The sequence below is a fragment of the Macrosteles quadrilineatus genome, unplaced genomic scaffold, assembly GCF_028750875.1.
Source record: "Macrosteles quadrilineatus isolate MER2022 unplaced genomic scaffold, UCM_ALF_1.0 Scaffold_5__1_contigs__length_97177068, whole genome shotgun sequence".
Classification (NCBI taxonomy): Eukaryota; Metazoa; Arthropoda; class Insecta; order Hemiptera; family Cicadellidae; genus Macrosteles; species Macrosteles quadrilineatus.
In genome coordinates, this window is record NW_026542598.1 from 25,381,522 (window position 1) to 25,409,090 (window position 27,569).

General features: G+C 37.3%; 1 protein-coding gene across 1 annotated transcript in view; it reads left to right on the forward strand.

Moving 5' to 3' along the window:
• Nucleotides 1–26,902, forward strand: part of LOC128993934 (uncharacterized) — a 38,764-nt gene extending 11,862 nt beyond the window's left edge. Inside the window, exons 6-11 of the mRNA XM_054418064.1 lie at nt 9,995–10,099; nt 14,845–14,988; nt 19,074–19,100; nt 19,647–19,781; nt 25,846–26,001; nt 26,719–26,902. Coding sequence (XP_054274039.1) covers nt 9,995–10,099; nt 14,845–14,988; nt 19,074–19,100; nt 19,647–19,781; nt 25,846–26,001; nt 26,719–26,817 — 666 coding nt within the window. The 3' untranslated portion in view covers nt 26,818–26,902. The remainder of the gene's footprint in view (nt 1–9,994; nt 10,100–14,844; nt 14,989–19,073; nt 19,101–19,646; nt 19,782–25,845; nt 26,002–26,718) is intronic.
• Nucleotides 26,903–27,569: the final 667 nt, after the last annotated feature.

The window sequence follows — 27,569 nt, forward strand, 5'->3', positions numbered from 1 at the left end:
AGGAGAAGTGATCACGTTCTCTGGCCCAGTGCACTTCCCACCCAGACACAAGAGGAAAGAAAAATGCCTACGGAAGAGTTCCGCGGAAGGGCTTGAGATGAGAAATGTGCGCCCTCCAGAACACTTTTCCAGTCCGCGGATCTCCAAGCTCCGCCGTGACAGGCGTCAAAAACCTCAGGATGCGGTGGGGACCTGACCACCGATGACACAACTTGGCAGCTCTCTTGTCCACAGCCGAACTGGCCGGATGAGCTTTACAAAACACCAAATCCCCCACCTGGAAAGGGTTGTCTATTCTACCACGATTGTGCTTCCTCCGGACCAATTCCCCAGGTGGTCTGCTTGTCAGCATGGAAAGCTATGAGAAGGGAGCGAAGATTGCGATTGAACCTTTCAGCATGAGAAGGCTGTGGATAGTAAGGGGAAGTAGTCACATGGCGGATTCCGTGCCCAAAGCACATTCTTTTGAACAGATGGGAAACAAACTGTGTTCCGTTGTCGGAAACAATGGTGGCGGGTATTCCAAAATGTTGGAAGAGGTGAGTTCGAAGTACCTGCACGGTGAGCTGTGCAGTGGCATTCCTTAAGGGAAAAAGCCAACAAAACTTGGAGAAGGCATCCACACAAACAAGAAGGAACTTATTTCCTGACTTGCTACGCGGGAGAGGCCCTACATAGTCAATGAAAACCTTCTCCAAAGGTCTTTCCGCCACCTCAGATGACAACAAACCAAACTTAGTGTTTTGAGCGGGCTTGCTCAGTGAGCACGTTTGACAAGAACGCACCCTAGCAGCAAGGTCCCGATCCATACCCTTCCAGATGAACATTTCCCTAACCTTCGCAATGGTCTTGTGGATACCTAAATGCCCACCCACAGGAGAAGAATGAAAATACTCAAAGACCATAGGGATTAGAAGACTAGGCAGCACAACTTTAGGTTTCCCTCGCTGTCGAGCGCGACAGCAAAGGGCACCCTGGGACAGAAAATATGGGGGGTGGGCTCCCCCATTTTGAAGCTCACCAATGATCTTTGCCAGCTCAGGATCCTTCAGCTGATGGGGAATGAAATCAGAAAAGGCGAGTGGAAACTCCAAGAGCACGGCACAACCCGGTTGCTCTTCGTCAGAAGGATGATCGTCGGGTGAATGGTACATCCTAGATAGTGTGTCCGCAATCACATTCTGAGTGCCTCGAACGTGTTGCACTTGGAACTTAAGGGACGATATTTGGACAACCCAACGACCAATTTTCCCAAGCTGGCGTGGATGTGCAAGAAGCCACGAGAGTGCCTGGTTGTCGGTTTCCAATAAAAACTCTTTGTGCTCCAAAAAGCGTCTGAATTTATTGACTCCAAACACGACAGCCAAACCCTCGAGTTCATACACAGAAGAGCTTTTCTTTTCGCAGGGACTCAAAGTGCGTGAGGCGTACGCAATTGGCTGCCTAACACCATCCACCTCTTGTGACAACACAGCCGCAATTGCGACGGAGGAAGCATCTGTTTGCAGGACAAAGTTTTGATTGAAATCCGGCAACCCCAAAACAGGGGGCTGCATGATAGCCTCCTTGAGAAGGTCAAAAGACGTCTGCTGCGCTTCACCCCAGACAAACTTGGCGCCCTTCTTCCGAAGCTCATTGAGAGGGGCCGCCAATTCAGCAACATTGGGGATGAAGCGTCGGTAAAAACCTACCATGCCGATGAACCTAGCAATACCCTTGACATCTCTGGGAGGAGGAAACTCCCTGATAGCCTGGGTTCTAGCGGGGTCGATGCAGACGCCTCTATGAGAAATAAGATGACCAAGGAACGAAATTTCCGGCTTTGCAAAACTAACCTTGTCAGGATTCACGGTAAGGCCAGCCCTATTCAATCTACTCATGACTTCTTCAAGATGAATCAGGTGATCTTCGAAACTCTCACTGTACACCAAGAGATCGTCGAGGTAATTGAACACAAATTTGAACTTGACATCATGAAAGATGGAATCAAGGAGTCTGGTGAGAGTCTGGGCCCCCACAGCAAGACCCATCGGAACTCTTGTGAACTGATACAAATTCCACGGGACGCAGAAAGCAGTGAGAGGTCGAGACTCAGGTTTCAAAGGAATCTGATGATAGGCCTGATTCAGATCAAAAACAGAAAAATACTTGGCCTTACCGAACCAATCAAACGCAGAATGCAAATCGGAGAGAGGCACAGAGTCGATTTCAATTTGCGCATTCAATTTGCGATAGTCCAAAACCATTCGGGACTTGCCATTGGGTTTTGGGACGAGAAAAGCTGGACTAGCGTAGCTCGAACGGGAAGGTTCAATGACACCATTTTCCAGAAGTTCGTCAATGATTTTTCTGAGGGTTTCCATTTTGGGTGGAGCTAATTTGTATGGGTGAGAACGAACGGGACGGGTATCTGTGAGACGAATCTCGTACTCTAACAGGTTAGTGACTCCGAGCTTTGGCGTCAACACATCTGGGAAACGAGAACACAAGGTTCTGATGGCTTCAGCCTCGCAAGTAGTCAGATGCCCTAACGGATCAATTGTTGGCTTGCTGGGTATCTCAGGCTCAACTACCGCAGCACCACCACCAATTTCATCAGCAAAAATATCAATACCCGTCTCGCAAATCGGAAAAAACACTGACCTCTGCCTAAATCCAAAATTAGGCCAGTGTGCTTGATAAAGTCCGCTCCCAAAATGACAGGGAAACAAAGGTCCTTAGCCACCCAAAAACTCCAAACCCAAGAAATATGTTCAATTTTGAACTTGAAACGGGCTTCATAGATGATGGGAAGGGGTGAATTTGACGCAGTCCAGCAGATAGGGGTTTTTCGCTCAACTTGCTTGATAAGCCCAGACGATTCAAGTTTTTCAAAAAGGGACAGGGAAATGAGGCAACGGGCTGACCCAGAATCCACTAGGGCCTTCTGCACCGTGGAACCTATGAAGATGTTGAGACGTGGGCAAGTTGAGCGCGCCGCTTTCACGCCCATGGAAGCAAGGCCCGCAATTCCCCGCAGCAGAGGCTCAGTCACAGGCACAACACTCCCAGAAGGGGAGGCAACAGAAACATTAATAGGCTTTGACTTTGACTTACTTGAGAAAATTTTCAAATTATTGCCCTTTACTTTATTACTAACAACCTCACAGGAAGGATTGGGCAGATTTTCCTCCTGTGAGCAAACTAGTTTTTTGGACCACGTCCAAAATTTCCACCTTGACGGCAATGCCGCCGAATGTGACCTGGTTGCCCACAACCAAAACAAACAACGGGCTGCCTCTGCCACTGCGGCGGTTCGGGACCCAACCCTACGGGTGCTACGACAGCATGATGACCAGCTAGGGGAAGATGTCCCGCTGCCTGGTCTCTCTGGTAATCAGCGTCCTGTACAGATCTCGAAAGGATGGAGAGTCTGTCCAGATCCACAAAAGATGAAGGTCGTGGTGCAAAAACCAAACGGGAGCGTTCCTCAGGCTTCAACCCCTGAAGCACAATGTCAATGAGCTCAAGCTCACTGATCCCCAAACGCAAGACCCTTTCCACCGTGCGAATGTCCCCCACGTACTGGCTGAGAGACTCGGCTGGCTGCTGAGGACGAAAAACTCTCTCAACTTTCAGCTTTTCCATGACCCGACGGGGCATGAAAAGCTCCAAAACCTCTTTATGAAAAACATCAAAGCTGACGCCTCTGCGCAAACAATCAAGCAATCTGTCCCCCAACGGTTTCAGACAGTATGGAGCAATGAGTTCCATCAAAGTGGCGTCTGACATGCCAGGGTATTCACGCATGCGCAAAACACTCTCCAGAAAAAAACAAAGACCATTCACATCCAACCCGTCCACCGGCTGGAAACCACTCAGGACAGAAGCAAGGGGATGGGGGAGTTTGCCAAAGGAGTTAGAAATGGAAGGGGAACTATGGACTTGAGAAGGAAATGGAGATGGGGACTGGACATTCAGCGTAGCCGCAGCCAAGGTGGACGTGTGAGAGGGGGATGGTGTGACATTTGCATTTGACATTTGAACACTTGCAGGCAACTGGAGCAGTGTACTCGGCGTAGGCGGAGCCTGGGGGGTACCCACTGGAGCCACAACATCAACAGACTTTGCCTGTACTTCGTTTGAAATTTCCGAAGAACGGTTGTCTTCGAAAATTTCAACTTTCTCTTTGACAGACTTTCCTGCCTTAATACTCTCCAAAATACCTTCCAGCTCAAGGATTCTGGCCTCCACCCAACTCTTGTCTTCATCCTGGATTTCAGGTTGCCCTGAAACCAAGAGTAGACGCTTACGCCAGTGCGTCAGCTGTGTGATGGCCGAACCCCTAGCTGAGCCCATAGGCAAACTACTCCAACTATTAATTTCCCCACTTAGCTCTTCCATCCTCTCTTTACATGCCTCCAGTTCCTCATCCAAACTGAGCGACTCAACCCAAGCTTGAGGCATGCTAGCAATTTGTCTGAACTGAGTACGCAAAGTGCGTACATCAGTTCCAGGAGTCTCCCCCCGGGACCGCACCTCGTACACCAGCTCCGGCTTCCTCAAATATTCCGGCACAATTGACGCCATACCGAGTCTCAACCAGTACTTGACTCAAAACAACAGCCAACAAAATTTTTTCACAAAACAAACACAGAAATTTAATTCCTAAGGCTTCTGGACGTTGATGCCTACGCACCTGATGGGGCCCAAAAGAAGAACCTGCCCATTCATACCGCAAGTACCGCAAGAAAAAACAACAAATGACCCACGAACGTACACACACACAAACATACACCGATACATACACTAGACAACACCTACACTTGTGTGATGGGGTGTACACACAAACCTTTTTTTTTTTTTTTTTTTTTTTTTTTTGACATGACCATGCTTTAGACAACCTTGCTCCCTAAGGATGCAAGTCATTACTACCAATTCCACCCGGTGCCTCAGCCAAAGGGCGAGCTCCTAATAAAATGTGTTTACGCCCCACCACAACAACAACAAGACCTTTTTCCAAAACTGCCAGGCCAGAACATTTCCAAGAAACCAATGCATCCACGGCTCTTCAAAAAAAAATCAGAACGTGGACAGTGATCGGGTCTCTAAGTATCCAAGTCGTGAAACCAAATTTCACGACAAGGCACCCAGGACGCAACCAGCATAACCACGCTCTGCTACCAGATGAACCATGCCCTCGTGCCTGCACCCAGACTAACGAAATGGAAGCGTGATCCATGCGCAGGCCCGAGGAGCGGCTCACAAAACTTTACTTAACAAAATGAGAACCATGGATGGAGGTTCAAGAACAACACGCCATTTAAGAGAAACGAGCTGTAATTAACTAAATAAGTAAACACAACAACAATAATCAACAACAATACATGAATTAAATACTCTCAATTAAACTTTAAATAAATTTGGATACCCATTTAATCTGCTGACTTACAGTCTTTTCTTTTATTATTCAAAATATCAGAAGGATTATTAAAAATTTAACATTTAATATAAAGAAATTACCAACAATAGATAAATAACAATAGATAAATATTACTTCTTAAATGCATATTTGGACTTGGTAACTATAGTAAATTTAGGGGTCCCAAAAATCAGAAGGAATTTAAGACAAAATTTAATAAGATTATAAAATTTAAAAAAATCAACAAGTAGGCTAAAGAATTTAAAAATTTAAATGGAATAACAATAAATAGAGATCTGTGCACAAATTAACAAAATAACAATTAAAATCTCTCAGTCCATGGCGGTAACAATAAATTAGGCCTAAGTAACTTGCGGTAGGGCGTATTCAGTTCAATGGTTCTGGGCAAGCAGCACCGGAGGGGGAAACGAGCATGACGGAAGAGGGGGGCCATGATCCAGGGGTGGCCAAGAGTAGTAGAATCCACTCCGTCAATGCCGATGCGGGCTGCTACATGTTCCTCCTCACGGGTTGACAGTTCACATGTGCCCTGAAAGGCGCGCAAGGCGTACTAAAATTTAATCCATAGTCGACGTTAATAACACCCTGAATAAAATAAAGGCAAACTGCAATTTAAACATGCCACAAAATAAAGATGTAAGAGGATGAATTATCAACTCGTTGTCGACAGGAGCAATGTCTCGGAGCCTCTGACACTAGGCGGTCCGAGTAAGAAGAACAAGACTCACAGCCTTGTTCGGGGTCGTGGAAGTAACAAACGAAACACTGAACTAGCCTACTATAAAAAAAACACTTGAACCATTGAATATGAGTCGTGACATTCGCCCGGTGGAATTAGTCACGTCTCACTACCCTCTACAAGACACTCCTGCGCCCAATTTTGGAATATGCGTCGGTGGTTTGGAGAAACCTACGTTTCTCGGTCACAGCGAATCCAGAGAAGATTTGCAAGAATGATGGGAGGTAGATGTGGCTACAACTATAGAGACGTCTCAGTTGAAGAACTTGAGTCCGTGCTGAACCTCCATACTCTGGCCAAGAGAAGAGATGTTGCGGATCTGGCTTTCTTGTTAAAACTGATCAATGGTAAAATTGACTCTCCTCAACTGTTGGTAAAGCTGTTATTTCGAGTTCCAGGCAGTACCAGGTCTTCAGATGTTTTCTTCAGGACGCAGTACAGGACTAACTACCTGGGTAATAGTCCGATGATCTGACTCCAACGGCTAGGAAACGAATTCTCAACCCATGTTGACCTCTACAGTGATAGAGTCTAGCCTCCCTTAAACACAAAATCCTACACGTTTAATAATTCACACTCAATTGCACTTACATCCAAATAAAGTTATACACCTTAGACTTACACGTGCATTATAATACAGTTAAAACTCAGAATTCTACACAAACGATTCAGATATACATATTATTATCATTGTTATTGTTATTAATATTCTTTATGCATTGTTATTGTTATTTATAATCATTCTGCATTGTTATTGTTATGTCATAGTTTAATAGCTGTTATTGTTGATTGATTATTGATGCAATTGTTGATGAAATGTTGTTTTGTTGTATAGTTTAAGTCAGTCTTGGAGTTTATTTGACGGATCTTCACCAAACTTCACACAAACCATCCTTGAATAATGCTTAATAATGCCTGAAAGTTTCATTACAATCTGTCGAGCGGTTTCGGGGTCCATAAAGGACAAACAAACAAACATACATACAAACATACATTGGATTTAGTACCTGGGGACCGTGCTTTGCTCGGGTAAAATCATCAGTACGCTCTGAGATTATTCTGTGGTCAATGTTATTTTCATCCAAATAATTAATTTCAGTCTATTTAAAATCTGTTAAAATAGTAATATCGTAGTTGAATTTGTTTGTGTAACCAATATTTATGTTACTTATGTACTGTATACATTTGGTTGTTATTTTTGGAACCAATACGCCATAATCGACATATAAAATACATACATAAAATAGGCTACATATTGGTAATATGCCACGATAAATTGATAAGTACGATAATATTTACGGGTGATTCGAACCTTTTGGATCTTATTATTAAAGCAAAGATAAAGATTTTTCTAGTCGTAGAGGTTTAGTTTTAAAAGTAGAACTTTGAAGGTCACTTAAAAAAATGGGGGGGGGAGATTTTAGGTTCTTTAGCGGCGCAAGGAAGGAAAAATTTCCGCCACAAAGTAGGTGGATTGGAGGGAAATTCTCCCTGGGGCCTATAGCGCATCACATGCAAACCGTGGGCTTTATGTAGGTCGTAACTAACATAATGGTAAGCATGCCACAACTCAGTACCGTGAATTTTCACTCTCGTCCTGTCAGTTTCGAGAGCTTCGAGATTTCGGTCCGTGTATATCCTGGATTCCAAGCAACCAATTATACTAAAATTATACAATTATACAATTAAACTGATTATCACGACCGAAAAACGGTAGCAGCAATCTGACACATACTTTCTCCCATTAGCTTGTGAACAGCCTCTATCATGGGTAAACGGTGGGAGTAACTATGATATTTTAGAAAAAAATATCAAAACTTGCAAAAACTTTCATTAATGGGGGGGGGGCTTCACTATACTTTTTTATTATAAGCACCGTAACACATTTATTTGGGGGGAAAATAACATAAGTTACGACAACTTTTGAACCACAATATTTTCGGAAATGGGATTTGTACCATTTTGTTCAGAATTCAAAGGGCGGTATTATACAGAACTACATTTTTATCAAAATCAATCGGGCCGTTTTGGGAAAATCCGATTTTCCCCTTATTTTATGGGGTTTTTATAGGAAATCACCACGATTACCATTAAAAATCAAAATTTTAAAAAAAGTTCAAAACCTGGTGATAACATGGATTAGTACCTACAGACTTATTTCATCAAAATCGGACTACAGGTTTGGTCCGTAGCTCTGTACACGTCCACAAATACAGACACATACATAGACATCACTTCGAAAACCACTTTTTTGGCTCCAGGGGGATCAAAAACGGATGAATCCATAGCTGTAACTCTTTTGTCCTTTTGAGTTCAAATTTGCGGCATTGCATTTTACTAGTAAAGACCTTTAATTTTATGTGCATATCAACGTATGCTTATATTAAAGACTTTCTTCCTACTCCTTGTGGGCCGTTCCCCTGGATGAGAGGAAAATTTATAATTGCTTAAAAATTTAGGTTTTATGATCGTATCTATGTTGGTTAAAAACATAATTAAGCCGTCCCGGGACTTTTTTAACACACTGCATATCATGTGTGTGTTTTTAAAACTAATATTTAAATTACGTGCTACGATAGTGTCATGGTAACATTATAGCGTAAAAGTTATTGCATAATTACTTAGTATTAGGTCATTTTTACAAGGTCTTATGCACTTAACTGTAATGTGTTTTCAGGCTAGTACATTTTTAATTCTTGATTTGGATATTAAACATATTTGTGTGCTCGATGCATTAACTTTACAAGTAAAATTTAAACCTGTTTACATATTTGGTTCAATTTTACCTGAGTCTTCCAAACAGAAAATTGTACCTTCAACTATCTTTCCTGTCATCCAATTTATCTCCCAACTTTTGAATCTTGTTTGACTCGGGAAAATGAGATTGTTCTTACCCGATTGCAGAACCGATCTATGAGGTTTGTTTACTGCTTGAAAAAACTTGATCACCTTAGCGAGTTCAGATTAAATGCTAGAGTCACATTTATAATGAACCTTTCTGATCGCCAGACTGTAAAGCTTGTCCACAAAAGTCTGCAGACTAGGAAGCCCGAGTATTTCAGAAGCAATCTTGTGTTTAGGCAGGATATCGGACATCAATGTACTGTGCGTTGTACTTGACAGGAATGCCAATTGCACCTGCCTAAACCTAAATTGGAATTTTGGAAAAAAACCTTTAGTTACTTTGGACCACAAACTTATAATTCATTGCCTCTCAAATTAAGCAACTATGTTAAGCTAGGTTTAAGAAAGATGTAAATGCACTTATTGTGATACAGTCAAACACACCTAAGAAGGCGCTTAGCCGAGGGGGTGAAAACACTGTACTATCCTCGAAGTAAACTTTGGGCCTTCCTTATACTCGACCACTCACCCTGCACTAACGTAATCGACTTGGGGCCGTGCAAGGAAAGCTATTCAATAACAACTATTTGTTTTGCAAATATTATCACATCGTGTTTAGTACTGTTTTTCTCGGTTTTTTTAATTTTTTTTTTAAATATACCTATAAGTTATTTACATCAAATAGGCCTACAAACATTGTTAAAGATAGAGTCGTTTTTGAGCAACAGCTACTGTCAGGGGTGTGATAAGGGCAGGTAGCTGGCAATTCGGTGGCATGTTTTTGGTACGGCATTATTTCCCCCCAACTGACCCCTTCCTCTATCACCCGCACAGGGCACAAGTGTCTTCTTAGATGTGTTTGACTTGTCCTCCAATTTGAACATGCATTCTGTTCTTTGTTGAAAATGACTACTAATTTGACTACTAAAATGACTACTTAATTGGTAGTATTAAATTCAATAATGAACATTTTTACGATTGTGTTTTAGTCTGAATATGTATCCAGGCATACGCTATACGGAGACAAAAAACTTGCTATTTTCTACTTCAACCATAATATCGACCCAGTAGAACACGATGATCAAACAAACAAGGTAAGTAGGCCTAATCTGCTTATAGTCTCAAAAGGTTTTTAATATTATTTAAGGGATTTATTTTATTTATATTGATTGCAACATGCTCTTTCTACATACCCCACGACTTATATTACGTTTCAAACCGGCTGGAATCAACTACTACAAGTTTATCTACGTATGATTGTAAAAAAAGGAAATAATAAAGAAATCTTATAAGAAATATAGGTAAAGCTATACATATTCGTCCTGGCACGTCACGTCGCGTCCATTTTAGACGGGTATGCTCCCTGTGTAATTAAATGTAATCGGCTATACATCTCCGTCACGTCACGTCTGGAAAACTTTTGTATGCTCTGGGAACATACCGTGTCGTGACGTGACACATCGGGATAGCCCCCGGTAACGTCCGATTCGCTCTGGGAACAACTAGAAGAGGCATCAACAGAATGTCTGGGTGAAAATGTCTAATTTGCTTCACACTTGCATACTAAGTGTGTAAATGATCTTATTAGCGCTATTATTGGTTGTCATATAATATATTTTTTGCCTTAGTATTTGTAAAAAAATGTATTTCGATTTATCACTGTTGTGTTTCTTATAAGTTATACATAGGCTATATGCGGCGTATTCAAAATGCATTCAAACTGAGCCAGTTGCGGGAATGGCATATAGCGTGCGCTTTTTTGCGTCGGGACGTGACGTGACGTGACGTGACGGATACACACACACACACACACACACACACACACATACACACACACACACACACACATATATATATATATATATATATATATATATACCACCCTACCTAAACTGCCACTACTGGACGTGCCGTGACGTGACGTGACGGATATGTATAGCTGAACCTTTAACACGTTGCACCCAATTCAATAAATAAAATTCATAAAATAAATAAAATTCAAGAAATAAAATTCTTGGACACTTTGGAGCATTTTGCAGATACATTTAAATGTTATGCATTGTTTGCCTGCCAATCCTAAATGACGCCCATCCCCTCCTGGGCCTTTTCTTGAGGCTCTCAAAGTTTGCCACAGTTTCACTCTGTTTGCCACAGTGGTGATGGTCTAAGAAGGGGTAGCGGGATTTTATCCCCCTGAGCAAAACTGACATCACAGCCTAGGGGGCAAAATCCCGGTCGCAAACCTTTGAGTTGCACATTCTGAGTTTAATAAATTAAAGGTGGAATTAAACGCATCTTTTCACGGTTGTTAAGAACAAATTAATGTTACATTATAAAACCTAGAGTGTACGGGCCGGAATTTTACCTCGGGCTTTTACTTCCTTCATGAGTTTAGCTCAAAAGTCTACCCCTTGTCCAGATACAGAATTTGGCGAGAATAATTAATTTTATACAAGGTATTTTTATGGAAAGACGTTTAATCAGTTAACTATTATTTAACTCTGTTTATATTAAATGTTGTAAGCAAATTAAATTTGTAAACAAAACATCAAAATCATCAAAACTTGTACAAACCTAAGTTTTCCCACCGTTTCCGTTACATATAACCCTCATTAAAACCAAAGATTTCCTCCTAAGTTGATACAGCAAAGGTGGTGGAATCTTACTCCGCACTCCATAATCAATTACACAATCTAGAACAAATACAGTAAATCAAAACTAGCACATAGTTGTGCTGTGCTAACTGTGAAATTAGATTTTGTTTGGCTCATCTGTCTGAAGTTGTGAAATAGGCATTTGATAATAGTTATGCTCGTTTACATTGAAATATCTTATATATAAAAAAAACTTGGCTTTTCTTTTCCGAGTTCGTTTGGCTCTTCTACCAGAACGATTTTCATTATTGAGGTCTCGAATTGAAGGTATACACGCACAGATTTGCCATCAAGCATCGGCATATATTTATCTATAATTCCACTCGGCTTATACGTAAAAAAAAAATTCTCCCCATGCATTTCTTATGGGAGTTAAATTTGGTTTCTCTTTTCCGAGTGCGTTTGGCTCTTATACCGACCGATTTTCATGATTGAGGTCTTAAATTGAAGGCATACACGCAAAGATTTCACATCAAGCATCGACCATCGAAGTAAATGCATCGGCATGTATGTACCTACACTGTATTATTTAACCGAAAAACATCATTTGATTCATTTTCGATTTCTTACTTTAAGATGTATTTAACTAGTTATAATTACACAATCCTATATATTTTGGGCTAAGGACTTTCAGTGAAATACCTGCATTCATTTAAGCTACTGTACTAGTTATTCAAATCGGACGAGTTTCAAGAAAACGCAAGGAGAACAATAAACATTATTTTTCATAAGGTTTTTCTATGACTAAAAATCAATAGCTCCAGTATTGTTCATGTATGTTTTATACTCAAAATAATCTGCAATTATAGGCTTTAAATTGAGCTATTGATCGTTTGAATCAGTATCAATATACTGTATTACTCATCAAAAATCATAAATTTGATTAGTTCTTGGATATTATATATTTAGTTTAACGCTGTGGAGCAGCATGGGTGCTCTAGTCTTATTTTAATTTTATTACATTTTAACAATATTATTATTTACATGATTAATTATTCTCGCCAATCCGTTCTAGGCCAATTTATGTAGCCAAGGGGCAAAGTTCCAGGAGGAAAACCCCGGGCCGTACAGTTTTAGTTGCCTAAACCCTAGTTATATGGACAGGGGTAAAATTCCGGCTTTTATCTATATACTAGCTGGCCCGAGACGTTGACGTTGTCCTGTCCTAATGTGGTTTTATGTCAAATGCTCGTTCATTTTCAAGATGAGCTCGTTCGCATGGTTCAATCACGTCCTGGTTGAAGTTCGTTCGCTACGCTCCCTCACCTTTAGGTTGGAGCTCGTTCGCTACGCTAACTCACCTCCACGTTGAAGTTTGTTTGCTACGCTCACTCACCTTTTGGTTGCAAATTAGCTGTTGTCATATTTTTTAAAAATAATACAGTAGTGCTGCACCCTGTTGGTAAACCTATTAACTTTTTAATACTATTGAACATCACAGAATCAAATTGATGTGTTGAACCAGCTGTTAAGATTCTTAAATTACATTAAAATATGAGTACTCATAAGGTTAACATGGGAAACTCCAGAGCCACTGGGGTGGAGCCCTTTTAACGGATCTGCACCAAACTTCACACAAACCATCCTTAAATAATACTTAATAATGCCTAAAAGTTTCATTACAATCTGTCGAGCGGTTTTGGAGTCCATAAAGGACAAACATACAAACAAACATACATTGGATTTTATATATATAGATTTAATACGCTAGGCATATTTTTGTCATAATTGTTTAGGGGCGGTGGTGCTACCGATCACCATGTCCAAGGTGTCGTTAGAAAGGTCTTAGCATGTAGTTTTGCCATCAAACCAAAAAACTTTGGAATTCCATCAGGGCTCTGCGTCAGTGGCCTTCAAAGTTTCCATGTTATTCTTAGGGAGAAAATGTTTGTTTACATTTAAACAGATGAATACTTTGAAATTGGCACTAATATTTGAAACAGCTGGTTATACTAAAATTGGAGACATTTATAAGATTAGTTGAAAAGATTGATGTTTCGTTTCACTGTTTTAAACCCGTTTTTTATTTGCACAAAATCAAAACATAACCAAAAATACGTTCGACATAATGGAGACTATAAGACGTTTACCAGAACGTCCAAGGGAAGGAGGCCGACGAACTTTAACTGGTAGACGCGCACGAAATACAAATACAGTAGTACTATTGTTGTTGATAGCCGAATACAGCGAGCACCCTTCCGTGTTGGGTTTATGTGTGCTCTCCAACAGCCAACTGAAGATTTCACATTCAATTTAGGACTGTTAGATAATTGCTGCATATGCTGTTGATTTTGAAGCAGAAGAGAGGAGATATTAGATAAGTTGCAAATGCGTTGGGAGCAGAGTGTTTTATGTTAACGTTTTAAAGGTAAACGTGCGGATATATACCTAACATCAGAAAGATACTGGAACAAGATTGGGAGTTGGGCCGTTATGAAACACAGTTTGTCACAGGACATTGAAAATTTCAAGGCGAATTTTTGGATTTTTCACCTGGTGGAAGAAGAAGTATGTAGATGTGGAGAAATAAAAACCACGAGTCACGTATTTATAAACCACGCTGTTCACCTCACTGTTCACTTCAGGAGACAAATAGGAGAGAACAGAAATAAGTCTTGCATAAGAGAAGTCTAGAGATGAGCGAATCTCAATGACATCTATCGCTCAGGGCGGTATGGGGAAGCGAGTCGTGCTGTTAGGCTTTTGGACACATAATGTGTCTGGACGAGGATTGAAAGTGGCTGAAGCCTAAAAAGAAAGAAGATTTTCACGGGAATTGGCCTGGCAAATAAGTGCCACACTTAAGAAACTTGGTGAACTTGGTGGTAAGAGTGTGTTGGTTGAAATTAAATATTTATTTACCTGAGTATTTCCATAATCTTTGAGTCGAATCTTTGAAAGTCATCAGAAATTATAACTGTTATTTGTTTTAAAATAACGCCTGTTATACTTAGAAATTGCTCGAATTCGAGCAACAGGTACACTAGTTGCTAATTTAATCTATCACGCACTATTTTCATTAGACTCACAAATCCGCGGGGTAAAATTCCACCCTCTAACAAACTTGAGAGCACTCAGATGACTACATTATAGTGATGTCAGCTCTACTCAGGGGGTAAGACTCTAGGGGGATAAAAAAATATATTGCACTTATCCAACTACAAACATGTTTTGGTTTTTTTTAGGTTTACGCTGCGAAGGACTTCGCAAGATTTGGTGTTGAAAACGGATTGTACCTAATTGTTCCCAAAAATATGCTCACTGATGATTTCAGACAAAGAAACAAGATACGATCTACGAATTATCTCTGGTTTGACTTGGAAGAAAAGGTGAGTTTTGGTTTTTGTCCACTCTAAATAGTGATATGTTAGAGCTTTCTAGTAAACTAATTGGATCAACATTTAGTTTCATAATTTTAAATGCATATTTAAGCTAAACAAAGATGCTATGGCAAGGAAGATATACCACAACTGCATTTATTAAACAAGAACATGTCTTATGTATAAAATCCCTAGGCTCAGCTATGAGGCCAGAAAGTGAAGGCCTCTGCCTCAAACACGCTCAACAATACTACGTACATTCCAGTCTTGTGGACAACCTAAACCACAAATACGAGTTACGTTCTAATCTAATCGAGCGGAGTGAGCACTCTTATGCATTTCGTCATAAGCAAACTCCTCGTTTTCAAATGTCGCATGGGGATAAAGACAATTATGGTGAGTGCCAAAATCTATATTGTGTAAGAAAATCTCCCAGGAACCCACCCAACGGGGTCTTAAAGTTGAATGTAATCGTAATGGAAGCAGTACTTGACTCAGAAACACATATGATCAGCTGTTGACTTAAATACTAGTACATCAGGAAACAGCAAATATAATTATTATAACTACAATCACGGATATTATAACAGAAACGGTATGTACCATGACGTCATTATTAGACAAATACGTCACTAACTACGCGCAACCGCGCAACGCGCACCGGGTAACTGTTAGTCTTGTAATATTGTAATTTAGTGCGTGGTTAGTTCTTTCTTACATTTTAAAAACAATTTATTATTTATTATTGTTGTTCACCCACAGAACAAGTTAATTATTACGTGTTTGTAGCAGTGACCCATTAGTTTTATCTTTCAAACTAAACATTTTTAATGCTGTAGCAGAAAGTTTGCCATTTGTAATTACGATTTATATTATAAGCTCATTTGAATTTTTATTGGAGCATACATTAGCGATGAATTAATTGAAATGCAAATTATGTGTTAATATTAATCACGTAAGATTTCAATAGAACAGAACTACGTATTTTAATGTAAACAATAAGTATTTCCTTAAACAATAGTTAATAAGGAGTGTTTGAAACTCTAACTCTAAGATTATTTAATAAAAGCGATTTGATTGTTTTATAGTAGCATATATATTAGCGATCAATCGGTTTGAATGAAAACTACATGTTCGTATAAATCACGTGAGATTTCAATCGGACAGGACAGGACCTTTTTATTGTAAACAGAGTTGTTGGTTTACATAGCATACCTAAATAATAGTATCTTAGTAAAAAACGTGTTATTTTTAAACCGATACGCGTATTCGAGAAAATATTAATTGTACTTCTAATAATAGAACATCGTTCATCACTATGGCTTACCCTACCCCTAGTTTGTATCATTAATTATTTTTCGCTAAAGTCTACATGCTTGCTAACAACTTCCTAACAGTAGCTTCATCAGTATTGTCTAAGTGTAGTGAATCTTACATTAAGTAAAGTACAGTTATAATTTACACCTCCGGTGACGTAGTTTACTACTTTTAGTAATAAATTAAATTTCATAGCAATTTAAACAACAGATTTATTAAACAAGCAAATACCTTATTCATCCAATCCCTGGGCTCAGCTAGAGGTTGGAAAGCCTCTGTCCGAAATACGTACAAACCCTACGTACATTCCAGTCTTGTGAGCACACTAAACCATAAATACTGGACGTTCTAATCTTATATACAATTTCAACCACAAAAGGTAGATAGGTTCCAATCTAGTTGAAAATTTAAACCACAATAATTACTGGAAACGTTTGAATCTCACAGACAACTTAAGCCACAAATACTGGGTACTTTAAATCTCCCAGATAATTCAAACCACAATTATTTGTTTTTCATGATACCTACTGCCCAACCTTACCCGAAAGTCAGTCAAGCATTAGAGTATTTCTGTTGTCAGAGATAACGCTATATAACAATGGAAGAATTGCTATATATATACAATATGGGCATACATATACAGGGTGTTACATAATGTTTAACCGAATGTCCAGGATGCCATTGTACGGATGAAAATAAGTTGAAAATGTCTAGTTACACCAGTTTAATTTTAGTTTGATACACGTGAAACCTAAAATTTTACATCTGAGTTTGTAGGGATGATAAGTACGATTTATGTCTGATAAAAAATAAAAATCGATAGGCATTGTTATCTCGTCAATATTGATTTTATAACAACTATTTATTTAACTCGGACAACTGATTTGGCCTATAGAAGGGTGGTTTCTTTCATATTAGCCTAGTATTGTGAACTGTGAGAATGACATATTCAAATTAAAATGTAGACATTTTATTCATGATATTACAGTAGCTTGGCCTTGCCAAGTTTATTAAACTTGTAGGTTGGGTCCAATCAATACTCAAAAATACAAACTTACACTATTTAAATTTACACGTCCTGATATAGTTTAAGGAAGGCACTTATCTTGTAACATAGTATTCTGCAGCTAAACTTAATTTTACATGTTCTAAAAAAAATTGAAGAAATTTCCTTATAAGCAAATTGATTCTAACTTAATTTCTATGTGCATTTTGCTTTTCTGTCTGTGTTTCCTGTTTCGTCTGCCGTGAATTCTTATTGTTTATGATAGATTCAATATCGACCAACAAAATAATAAATATTGTTGGTTGAACATAACCTCTTACTGAAAAAGCTCTGCACATAAATATTTACAAATAATAAAAAATTAGAACAATAATAGAACTGTTGGAAGAAAATAACTTTTTCCCTTTCTTCCATAAGAAATTGTATTTTTTACTGTACCATTAAACTAGTTGGTTTTAAGTGTTTCTGTAGGTGTTGTAATTGTTTTTCCTAACCAAGTTTTAGTCAAATGTTGTGCTGATTCTTGTCCCAATGCTATGGCAAGTATAGAACATTTTCATTGTTGGATGATACATACCTCCACCTGACCTGTACCTTGTTGACCTGTCTATATATGATTTAACTTTTACGGAGATCAACCAATATTCCTCAGCCAGTGAATAACATAAATAGAAAATTTGCTTTTATAGTGTAACGACCCAAAACCCGTCAAGGGTTAAAAACCCGATTTTTATTTTAAATATATAATAATTTTTTATGTTCGGGGTAAGCCGCGCCCGCGTTGTCAGCGGCATCGTAGGGGCAAGGGTCCTACGTCATCGTAGAGGGGATGACGCTAGTTACCTACCCCGCCGCCAGGGGCGACGGTGAAGAAGGACCAGAAGAGCAGACCTCATGGTCACTGGTCAGTTGTCCACCCGCTACCGAACCGCCGAGACACGCTTGCTGGTTGGAGATAAATCCAACAGTCCTGACGTACTAAATTCTGGTCTGTTAAAGATTTCCCCCGTTCCTGGTATAGTCCTAAGGCATCAGGTGGTTAGTGTGCTACCGAGTTTATTTTGTTTACTCTCATTTTTGCAGAAGCTTTATTATTTTTATTTTATTGTGCCGCAGTCTCGCGCAACCCGCACGCTTTTTCACGTACGAGCACACTGCCTTTTGTCTTTAACCAGCTTCGGAAATCATTTAAGTTGCCAGAACGATATCCGTAGAGCTTATTCCTACCCCGGAACGTCCTACGTAAGTTCGATTTAAGAAACCCCGTATCGACTCTGATGATCGACCGAGTCTAACTTTTCCCGACACGTCTACTTTGGTGGTTACCAAGTAAAACGACCGAATCACATTTTAGTTATGTTTCCAATTAATTAGGCTTATTCGCATTCACGATAGGTTATTCAAAATTCTAAATTTAACTTCACATATTTTTCGAGTGGCTATGATGAGCACTTGTTAAATGTAGGCTTAACATTGTTAGCATTATTGTAATTAATATTCTGAGCCAATAAACTCGAAACGATAATTAATTAACGAACACGTTAGAGTCCTGGACTATCTCATAGTAGGCTAAGCTATCTGGACAAATTTAAGGTGTGACAGAATTTCAGGTGAGACGACGATTACGTATCTTAAATTCTTATTTTGTCTCTCAACCCGAAATTTCGTCATAATAGAAATTATTTCTTTCAACTGCAATTCTTTTAAAGTTACTACTTAACTATTACTGTCACGCATTTGGCTTAAATAATGATTGAAACTTATTTTACAGTACATATACGACGATGTTACTGACAAAGTAAGTATATGATAATTTTCTCAACTAATAAACTATGCTTATTAACCTGTCAGAATATTTCTTGTCAAGTGTTTAATTTAGATTCTTTTTGACTGTAGTTCAATTCTTCTGAGATTTAAACACTCATTCTTCTTCAGCTTTTAAACTTGTCTATTCATAAAAAAATATAATCGTATGATTAAATCATTAATATTGTATCCTATTATTGTATCCTATTGAGTATTGTATTGTTCAGCTTGTTTTTTTATCTATGTATCTTGTATTCTTTTGAGTATTGAATTATTGACTATTGTTCAGTTTGTTTTTTCTTTTATGTGTTGGCTTAGCCGTTGGCATGTATAAATAAAATAAAATAAAAATAAATACATGCACTAGATTAAAAATAAAATTTACACGTTAGGGTCTTAAACTTCACATTAAAATACTCCGACATAATACTACAGGGATCGTAGTAACTAATAAATTACGCAGAATGAAATGCATACATAAATCTATCTTATCCAAAGTTTGATTCGAATCTGATTATCACCCGTTTGGGGTTTCTAGCTTACATACGAAAAAAGATATGATAATGAAGTCTACCAAGATAGACGTATTTACACATTGTTTCACAAATACCAGCCGGGCTGCAAGACAAAAAAAGGAGAGGATTGCCTGGAGGCAAAAAGAAACTACTATGAGGTGAGTAGTACATTTTTAAACCCTTAGAAAAGTTGAATGTATCCTATGCATGACTAGCATGTTAGAGATTTTGATGTATAATGAGGAGTCATCGATGTACATACGTTACACTCAAACGCCGAATTTTGACAATTTCAGAAATGTTTACGCACTTCGTGGTGTGGACAGTGTATAAAATACTCATGTGGCGGGGTGGGCATTTTATTCGGACATTGTCCGAAGCGAAATGCTAAGAACGCGTTGTGGATAAACTGATTTACTCAAATGCCAAAGTCAAGACCATCTTCGGGGATTGAGTAAATTCGAAATAACCTCATCACGATGCGAGCTTAAAGTTACTGTGCACGTTGCGTTGTGAGTATTTCTAGTTTTCACAAATGCCAAAATATCGTTCTCACAAAACATACATGACACTTCCTTGTTTATTTATTTATTCTTTCAATGGTAACATACCAATTTACATAATAAATGTACAAGTTGCTGACAAAAAGAGTTGAAAATAGCAACAATCAACAATCAAGCATAACAAAATAATAGACTCTATAATGATATATCAAGTTAAGATAACATCTTAAATAACATAAAAAAACTTTGTTCGAGACCTAATCAGCTGGTCAATGACAAAAAAAAAATAAAAAAAATCTCATAACAATAATAACATAATTAATATCTGAATAAGCTATAATCAATATACAACAAGCTATAATAAGCTGAATACATATACGATGCTGTTACTAACAACGATAACACACTAGGAATAACTACAAACGATAATTGGCTCCCGTAACATTCAAAATATTATAGCTTAAAAGATTGTATTATAAACTGCGAGTTTCTTCTATATGCTGACGATCTCAAAATATTCACTATTGTTAACAACCAACAAGATTGTGTTATGCTACAAGATGATCTCAATCGATTGTTTCTTTGGAGTCGTGACAATCTAAAATTTCATGTGGATAAATGTTCTGTTGTAACATATTCAAAGAAAACCCCTAGTAACCTCATCATGCATAATTATAATATTGGTGGTAGTCTTCTTTCGAGGAAAACTTCAATTAAAGACTTGGGTGTGACATTTGATTCCAGATTTACATATAATGATCATGTGATTTCCATTTGTAAGACTGCCTTCTCAATTGTTGGTCTTATCCGCAGGTTGGGCAACATTTTTACTAATCATTTAAAAACTAAACGATTAGTAAAAATTAAACTGTTATATTGTTCACTGGTCAGGTCAAGATTAGAATATGCTTCTGTGGTATGGTATCCTAGTGTGAACGATTTATCTGATCTCATAGAGTACCATCTCATAGAGTACATAGAGTTAACCACATAGGCCTTTCAGGCCAAAAGGCCAAATAACGGAAGTTTGACTGCTGATCTGTTGACCGACATGTTTTGAGAATTGCTGGGTTGTCGGATTCGTTTGTACCAAATATCATCAAAATCGGATCATTTTTGCTCGAGTTATCGTGCTAACGGACACACACACACACACACACACACATATATATATATATATATATATAAATAATATAAATAAATACATAAATAAATATACATATATATATATATATATATAAATTTGAACGGATGGTGTTTTTGGCCTCTAGGGACCTCAAAATGAAAAATTAGATCGGTCTCGGGTCCAGGTCTTACCATGAGTACTACGGTAATAGCTTATTCCCTATATGGGAAATTCGCTAAAAACTATTTCAAACTACGTCCATATGTTTAGTTGTAAACAAAGGGAATTGAGTTTGATGGTTTGATGTAATGTCAACAGATAGCGCCACCGTTCCCAAACTTTAGCCCCTAACTGTATTTAAGTGATGCCCTTTCTTAATATTCTGAGACGTATTTGCACATCTACGTGAAAATAGCTTTAATTTGACACCTCAAACGTTAAAATCCGTCAAACCGTTATCAAGTCATGACTGTGAAAAGAAAACTGCTTGCGTATTAATATATGGATACTAATAAAAAATGAATGTTAATATGTGAAAAATATGAACTTTCATTTGCCTGATTTGATTTTTACTGAAATATTTCCTAGAAACTGACGATTCTAACCCCCCAAAAAACCTATAAAATTAAACTTAACGAGTACTTAGGTTTACTGCTATAGGGAGGATGAAAAAGTGTGTATTTATTTTTAAAAGCTAAAATTAGTTATTTGTGCAACTAGTGAGAAAAGTGAGCAATTGACTCACTCGAGAGAAATCCTTACTCACGAGCCGTAGGCGAGTGAGGAATGGTTTCTCGAGTGAGGCAATTGTACTTTGAACTCGAGTTGCACATTATACTTTTCCTACAGTTACCATAAAACAAATTAATTGGTCTTATGTTTCTTCAAACATAACCTATTTTTACACAGAAGTGAACTTTTAATATAACATTTAATGTGAAGTGACAAATACAACAGTACAACAGCTGACCAGCTGATTTACAACCAATGCTGCCAACGTACTTCGCGCGCATACGACGTTGCCTGCATGTTACGCGCTCACTATTTCGTGCCTTCACGTTGCAAATCTGGAGTGAGACAAAGTAATTAGAGTGAGACAATGTTAACATTGTCTCACTGATCAGCGAATTGGCCACTTTGCTTTCTCAAATCAGTTAGAGAACATGTACATTGTTAGGTGACTGTGGAAAAAAAATAATAATAAATTTGCCAAGTTTGATGAAAAAGTATCCATAAATTTTGCAAAATTCAACGATTTCCTTATTCCTCCATAACAATAACATGGGAATTTTAAATTTAATACTAACTTTGATTTATTTCAATAACAATAATAGATTATCAATATTTATTAAATAATAGATTATTTATTTAATTCAATTATAGAGAAAACTTCAATAATAGAGAAAATAATAGTAGGGCAAAGCTTATAATTTAAAAAGGTGTATTTTTAAGTGTTTATTATTTTTTGTATTTACCAGAGTAAAAAATATTTATTACCAATGGTTAGTGAATTATTTAAAAAAATGAAAATTAGCCGCTATTTCCGAGATGGCGGCTGAAGCACAGTCGGGATTAGGGGGACTTTTGGCATTTTCATCAACTTGGCTTACTTAACAACTGTGCAAAATGTCCACTTAGTCCGAACTTGTTAGGTCCATATTCCTAATAATCTTCCAATATCGAGGAAGATGACATTTTAAGGAACACGGAATGAAAATTAACCCCAGTATCAGTTGGTGATAATGAGTTGGTGAATATGTGTTGATGTCGACCGGACACAGCTAACTCTTGAAAATTGATTTGCAGCTGTAGTAAATAAGAACAATAGAATAGTAAATAAGAACTAGACTATTGGTACTACAAATAGCCTATGGAGTTCTTGATAAACAGTTTTCAAGAAACCAAGCAATTCCAAATGACACCAAATAAGTTTATTTGTACCGAGGATGAGAAACTCAACGTGTGAAAAGAAGCAATGATATCATCCGCATCCAAGCAAGGTTTCATTAGATTTGGATGTAAAAACCCCTTTTTAGGAAATCTTGGAACGCTTATTCTGTGTTTACGCATTTTAAAAATACACAAAGTCCAACGTGGGCATTCACTTTTGCCCGCACCGCGTTGAGGGCATTTTTTTGCTCTATGATAGAAGAACTTTAGCACTTTGGCATTTGAGTAAATCAGTTTACCCACAACGCGTTCTGTGCATTTTGCTTCGATGATTTTGCGAATAAATACCCAGTCTTGACTGTCTAAATCGTGACGTGAATTTTGGACATTGTCCAAATTCAGAGTTTGAGCGTAACAAAAACAATTTAAAGTTTGCTTTGCGCAAGATAATTTAGTCTAACGATCAGCTGGGTTTCTTTCTGCAAACTGTCACTGAAATATTTACGTTTAATTTTTTTACAAAATATTGATGTTGATTGTACAATCTTTTACGATCGAGCCAAATCAAGTAAGCTCCTACCACGAATACTAGTGTTTCTACCGTAAAGGATTTGCATTTTTAGTAAATGTCTAATTTTGAAGTTCTCAAAATGATTTATTAAACTTTGTTGTGATTTAAAATGATTTAAATGATTTAAAAGTTTTGTTGTAAATTCAATATATGTGAATATAAGTTTAAGCTATAAAGATTTAAATTCGTGGTAGGGAAATGTTTTTTTTTTGCTTTATTTTTGCAAATCGTCCTTAGTTTGTACACGTTATAATTCGTTTACACGTCGATATATAGTTTTTCCTTATATTTCAAGTATATCCGTCGATGTACCAAAATGTTCGTTGAAAATGCAAATTTAAAACCAGTAAAGTTTTAAATATTGGTCCTCAGAAAAAAATTAGCTCCAAATGGTCCTAAAGAAAAACTAAAATCAAATGATACAATAACATAATTAATATCCCAGGACTACCGTATGGTTCAAGGACCTAGATGGGCACTGACCAGTGACTCCAAAAAAGCTTATTCTTTTCAAGAGTAGAGTGATGAAAATACCCCCGCCACAGCAAACCTGCAGACTAAGCGAATTTCCATTTGCCTGATTGGATTTATACTAAAATATATCATTAAAAATATCACATTTATTGCCTATTTAAATATCATTAGTTTAACGAGTACTTAGGTTTGCTGTGACAGGGACGGTGTTTTTAGTAAAATGTAAAATAGTTTAGTATGAAATAAATGCATTTTCCAAATTTGATCAAAATATGTCCATAAACAAGCAAACTACAACAAGTTTACATATTCTCCATAAAAATAACAAAAGAATTTTAAATTTAAATTTTTTTGGAATTTTCTCCGTAACTATTAGGCGCTTAACAACCCTTAAATGTGTTTTTAACTAAATTGTTTTTATTTTAGTTCTACAAATGGTTTCGAAATCAATTGCAAAATTTTATGTTTTTAGGTCTAAAACGGGGAAAGCTAAATTTTTACCCCATAAAACCCCCCAACATAAACCCCAATTTCCATGGTCAGATCATGCTGGTTCGCGAACTCTTTCGAATAAATGTAGGTTTACACGTTTGTACCAAATTTCATTGAAATTGGATCATTTTTGCTCGAGTTATCGTTCTGACGGACACACACACACATATTAATTTGAACGGATGGTGTTTTTGGCCTCTAGGGACCTCAAAACGAAAAATTAAATCGATCCCGGGTCCAGGTCTTACCATGAGTACTACGGTAATAGCTTATTCCCTATATGAGAAATTCGCTAAAAATATACGAAACAGTTCAAGATAACGAAGGCTTAGCTATAAGAAAGAATATAGAGCTATGAAAAACTAATGTGGGCAGGCCAAGTGTAAAAGAGAGAGGATAATTGAATTGTTAAAACCTTATTCCAATGAGTGCCACAAGGTAGACGACCCCTTATAAGACCTAGAGTGAGGTGGAAAGACCAATTTGGAACAACGGATGACCGCCTAAAAGGAAAGACATATACAGACTGGTGTCTGCATTAGTAAAAGGCTGGCGATATACTAGAATATATGCACATTTTTGTCTAGGCCAAGCCACGGAGGTAAGGTAAGGTAAGTACAATAGTATCTAATGGAAGGTGGAGTGTAGCTACTTATAACCATTGATTCGATTCAAAGCGAGAACGTTAGCAAACACAGACGCCATTTTGTCATTAGTCAAAAAATAATACTTTCTCCATATACTATGGTATAGGGGAGAAAGTAAAAATAATGAAGATATCTTAGAAAAGGTCAATGTTTCATGAAAACAAGACCGGGGTCGGAGAATAAGTAAAACATTTTATTTAGATTGTTTATGGATGTATTTTGATCAAGTTTGTAGTTAATGATTTTTTATCTAATTTTATGTTATTGTATTTGACTGAAAACACGTGTTAATACCTTCTCTGTACTCGTTCAACTTAATTTTATTATTTCATGTTATTGTGTTTAGCAAAAGTTTTAGAAACTCATCAATGTGAAGATGTGCTGTGGAGGGGTTAATCAGTTTTTTTTTTATATTTCAGTACTTGAAAAAATACATTTTTGTATGTTTATGAACAAATGTTTTGCTATAAAAATTTATTTACTATAGTATTATGAATGAGTATTATTATATGTTACTAGGATCACTTCAAATTCAAGTACAACTCGTCGTATGATAAGGTCGTTCTGCTCACAGTGCATGTGGATGTTGTTCAAGAGGATTTCCTAAAGGACCTCTGTCCAAAACTTGGAGCGCCGCTAGAGTATCCTGCATTGTACCACGAAAGCCTTTTGGGAGTATGTTAGAAAAATTTTAAATATTATTTTGACTAAATTAATGATAAAACGAAAGATTCTGAAAAATATTTTGAAAGATCACTATATCTGTATATTGTATGTATTTGCAAAACAGCTTAGTTAAATATAAATGGGAGTAGATAATTTGTAAAAGAATCTCACAGTTTATTTATTTCTTGTTACTCTCTCTTATTCTTTGTTATTTATATGAAGGAATTGATTCCCGAATACTTTGGTATTTATGTAATAACGATTTTAATTTGGTCCCAACCTAATGTTTCAGCTATTGAGTTTTAAGTGATCTTGTCACGTAAAAGATGTCAGAATGCTAAATTATGAAGAAACATTTGGAAAAAAGTTAATTACATATATTTGATTTTACAATCCAACGTCCAAATAAAACATATGGATCTGTGTCCTCCATGATGCAATGCCAATAGTCTCATGATACTAGCAAGCCGGTCAATATGGCTGGGTTATTGATCATGTATATCCGTAGACCTTTTATTTTTTATGCTTACAGAACCAATATTTGCGTAATTTGGGTTTGTAAGCGAACAAGTGGATTGTGTTTATATATAATCACAATATATAATATAATATAATACAATATATTATTGGGGATAGTACAATTCCTATCCACGGGGGACTGAAATAACATATATCAACCATTACTTTTTGTAAGTTGACCATAACAATTTATTTCCTACTTTTCAGTTGTACGAAGTAACCGGAAAATTCAGTGGAACATTCAGTCACGTGACGACAGATTATTCTGCTTCACAATCGTGCTACTTCAAGAAGATGGATTCCTAGACCAAATGGGACCAGACGAAGAAAATGCTTGGTAAAAAAACTGCCTAAACGTGCCAGTAATGAAATAAAGAATTTAACTTTTAAAATACAATCATTTTACCCTAATGTTTCTAATAGTTTACAAAGTACACTAACGGGTGTACTTATTTTTATGTAGTGAGATTGTACTATTTCCACTTACAGACTAACACCGTTCAGAGCTTTACGATAGAACGATTTGAGTTATACTTGTACATGGCATTGTGGCTCATAATTCTTTTATACCTTTGTCATTAATGGCACTAATTACAAAAAACACAAGTCTTTGATTTAATAGAGGTTTCACTCATTTAAATTTACATTCAGGTGACTCACGGAAGATGTTGTTAAATATGTTTGTTATTTAAGATGTTACTCAAACTGTATTGCGAAAAGGTTACTTAACGTACACTTAAATAAGAAATTCAACTTCATGGTGGATTTGAAACTGTCAAGTGGTGCCGGATATGAATCACATTTCAATAAGCTCCTATTGGATATCAACTAGGATGATAAGTCTGCTTGAGGTATAAAACACCTTGATTAAATTTGATCACATTTAAAGTCAATGTTTGTATTTTACATGTCAAAAATTTTTCCCCCATACCTTATATTCTGAGGGGTGGTAAGTGAAAAAATGTTACCGAGCAACACAAGAATAAATCAACATAACTAGAGGACCCATACTGATCCGCTGCGTTAAAATAAATATAATATCCGAGAAATAATCAAAC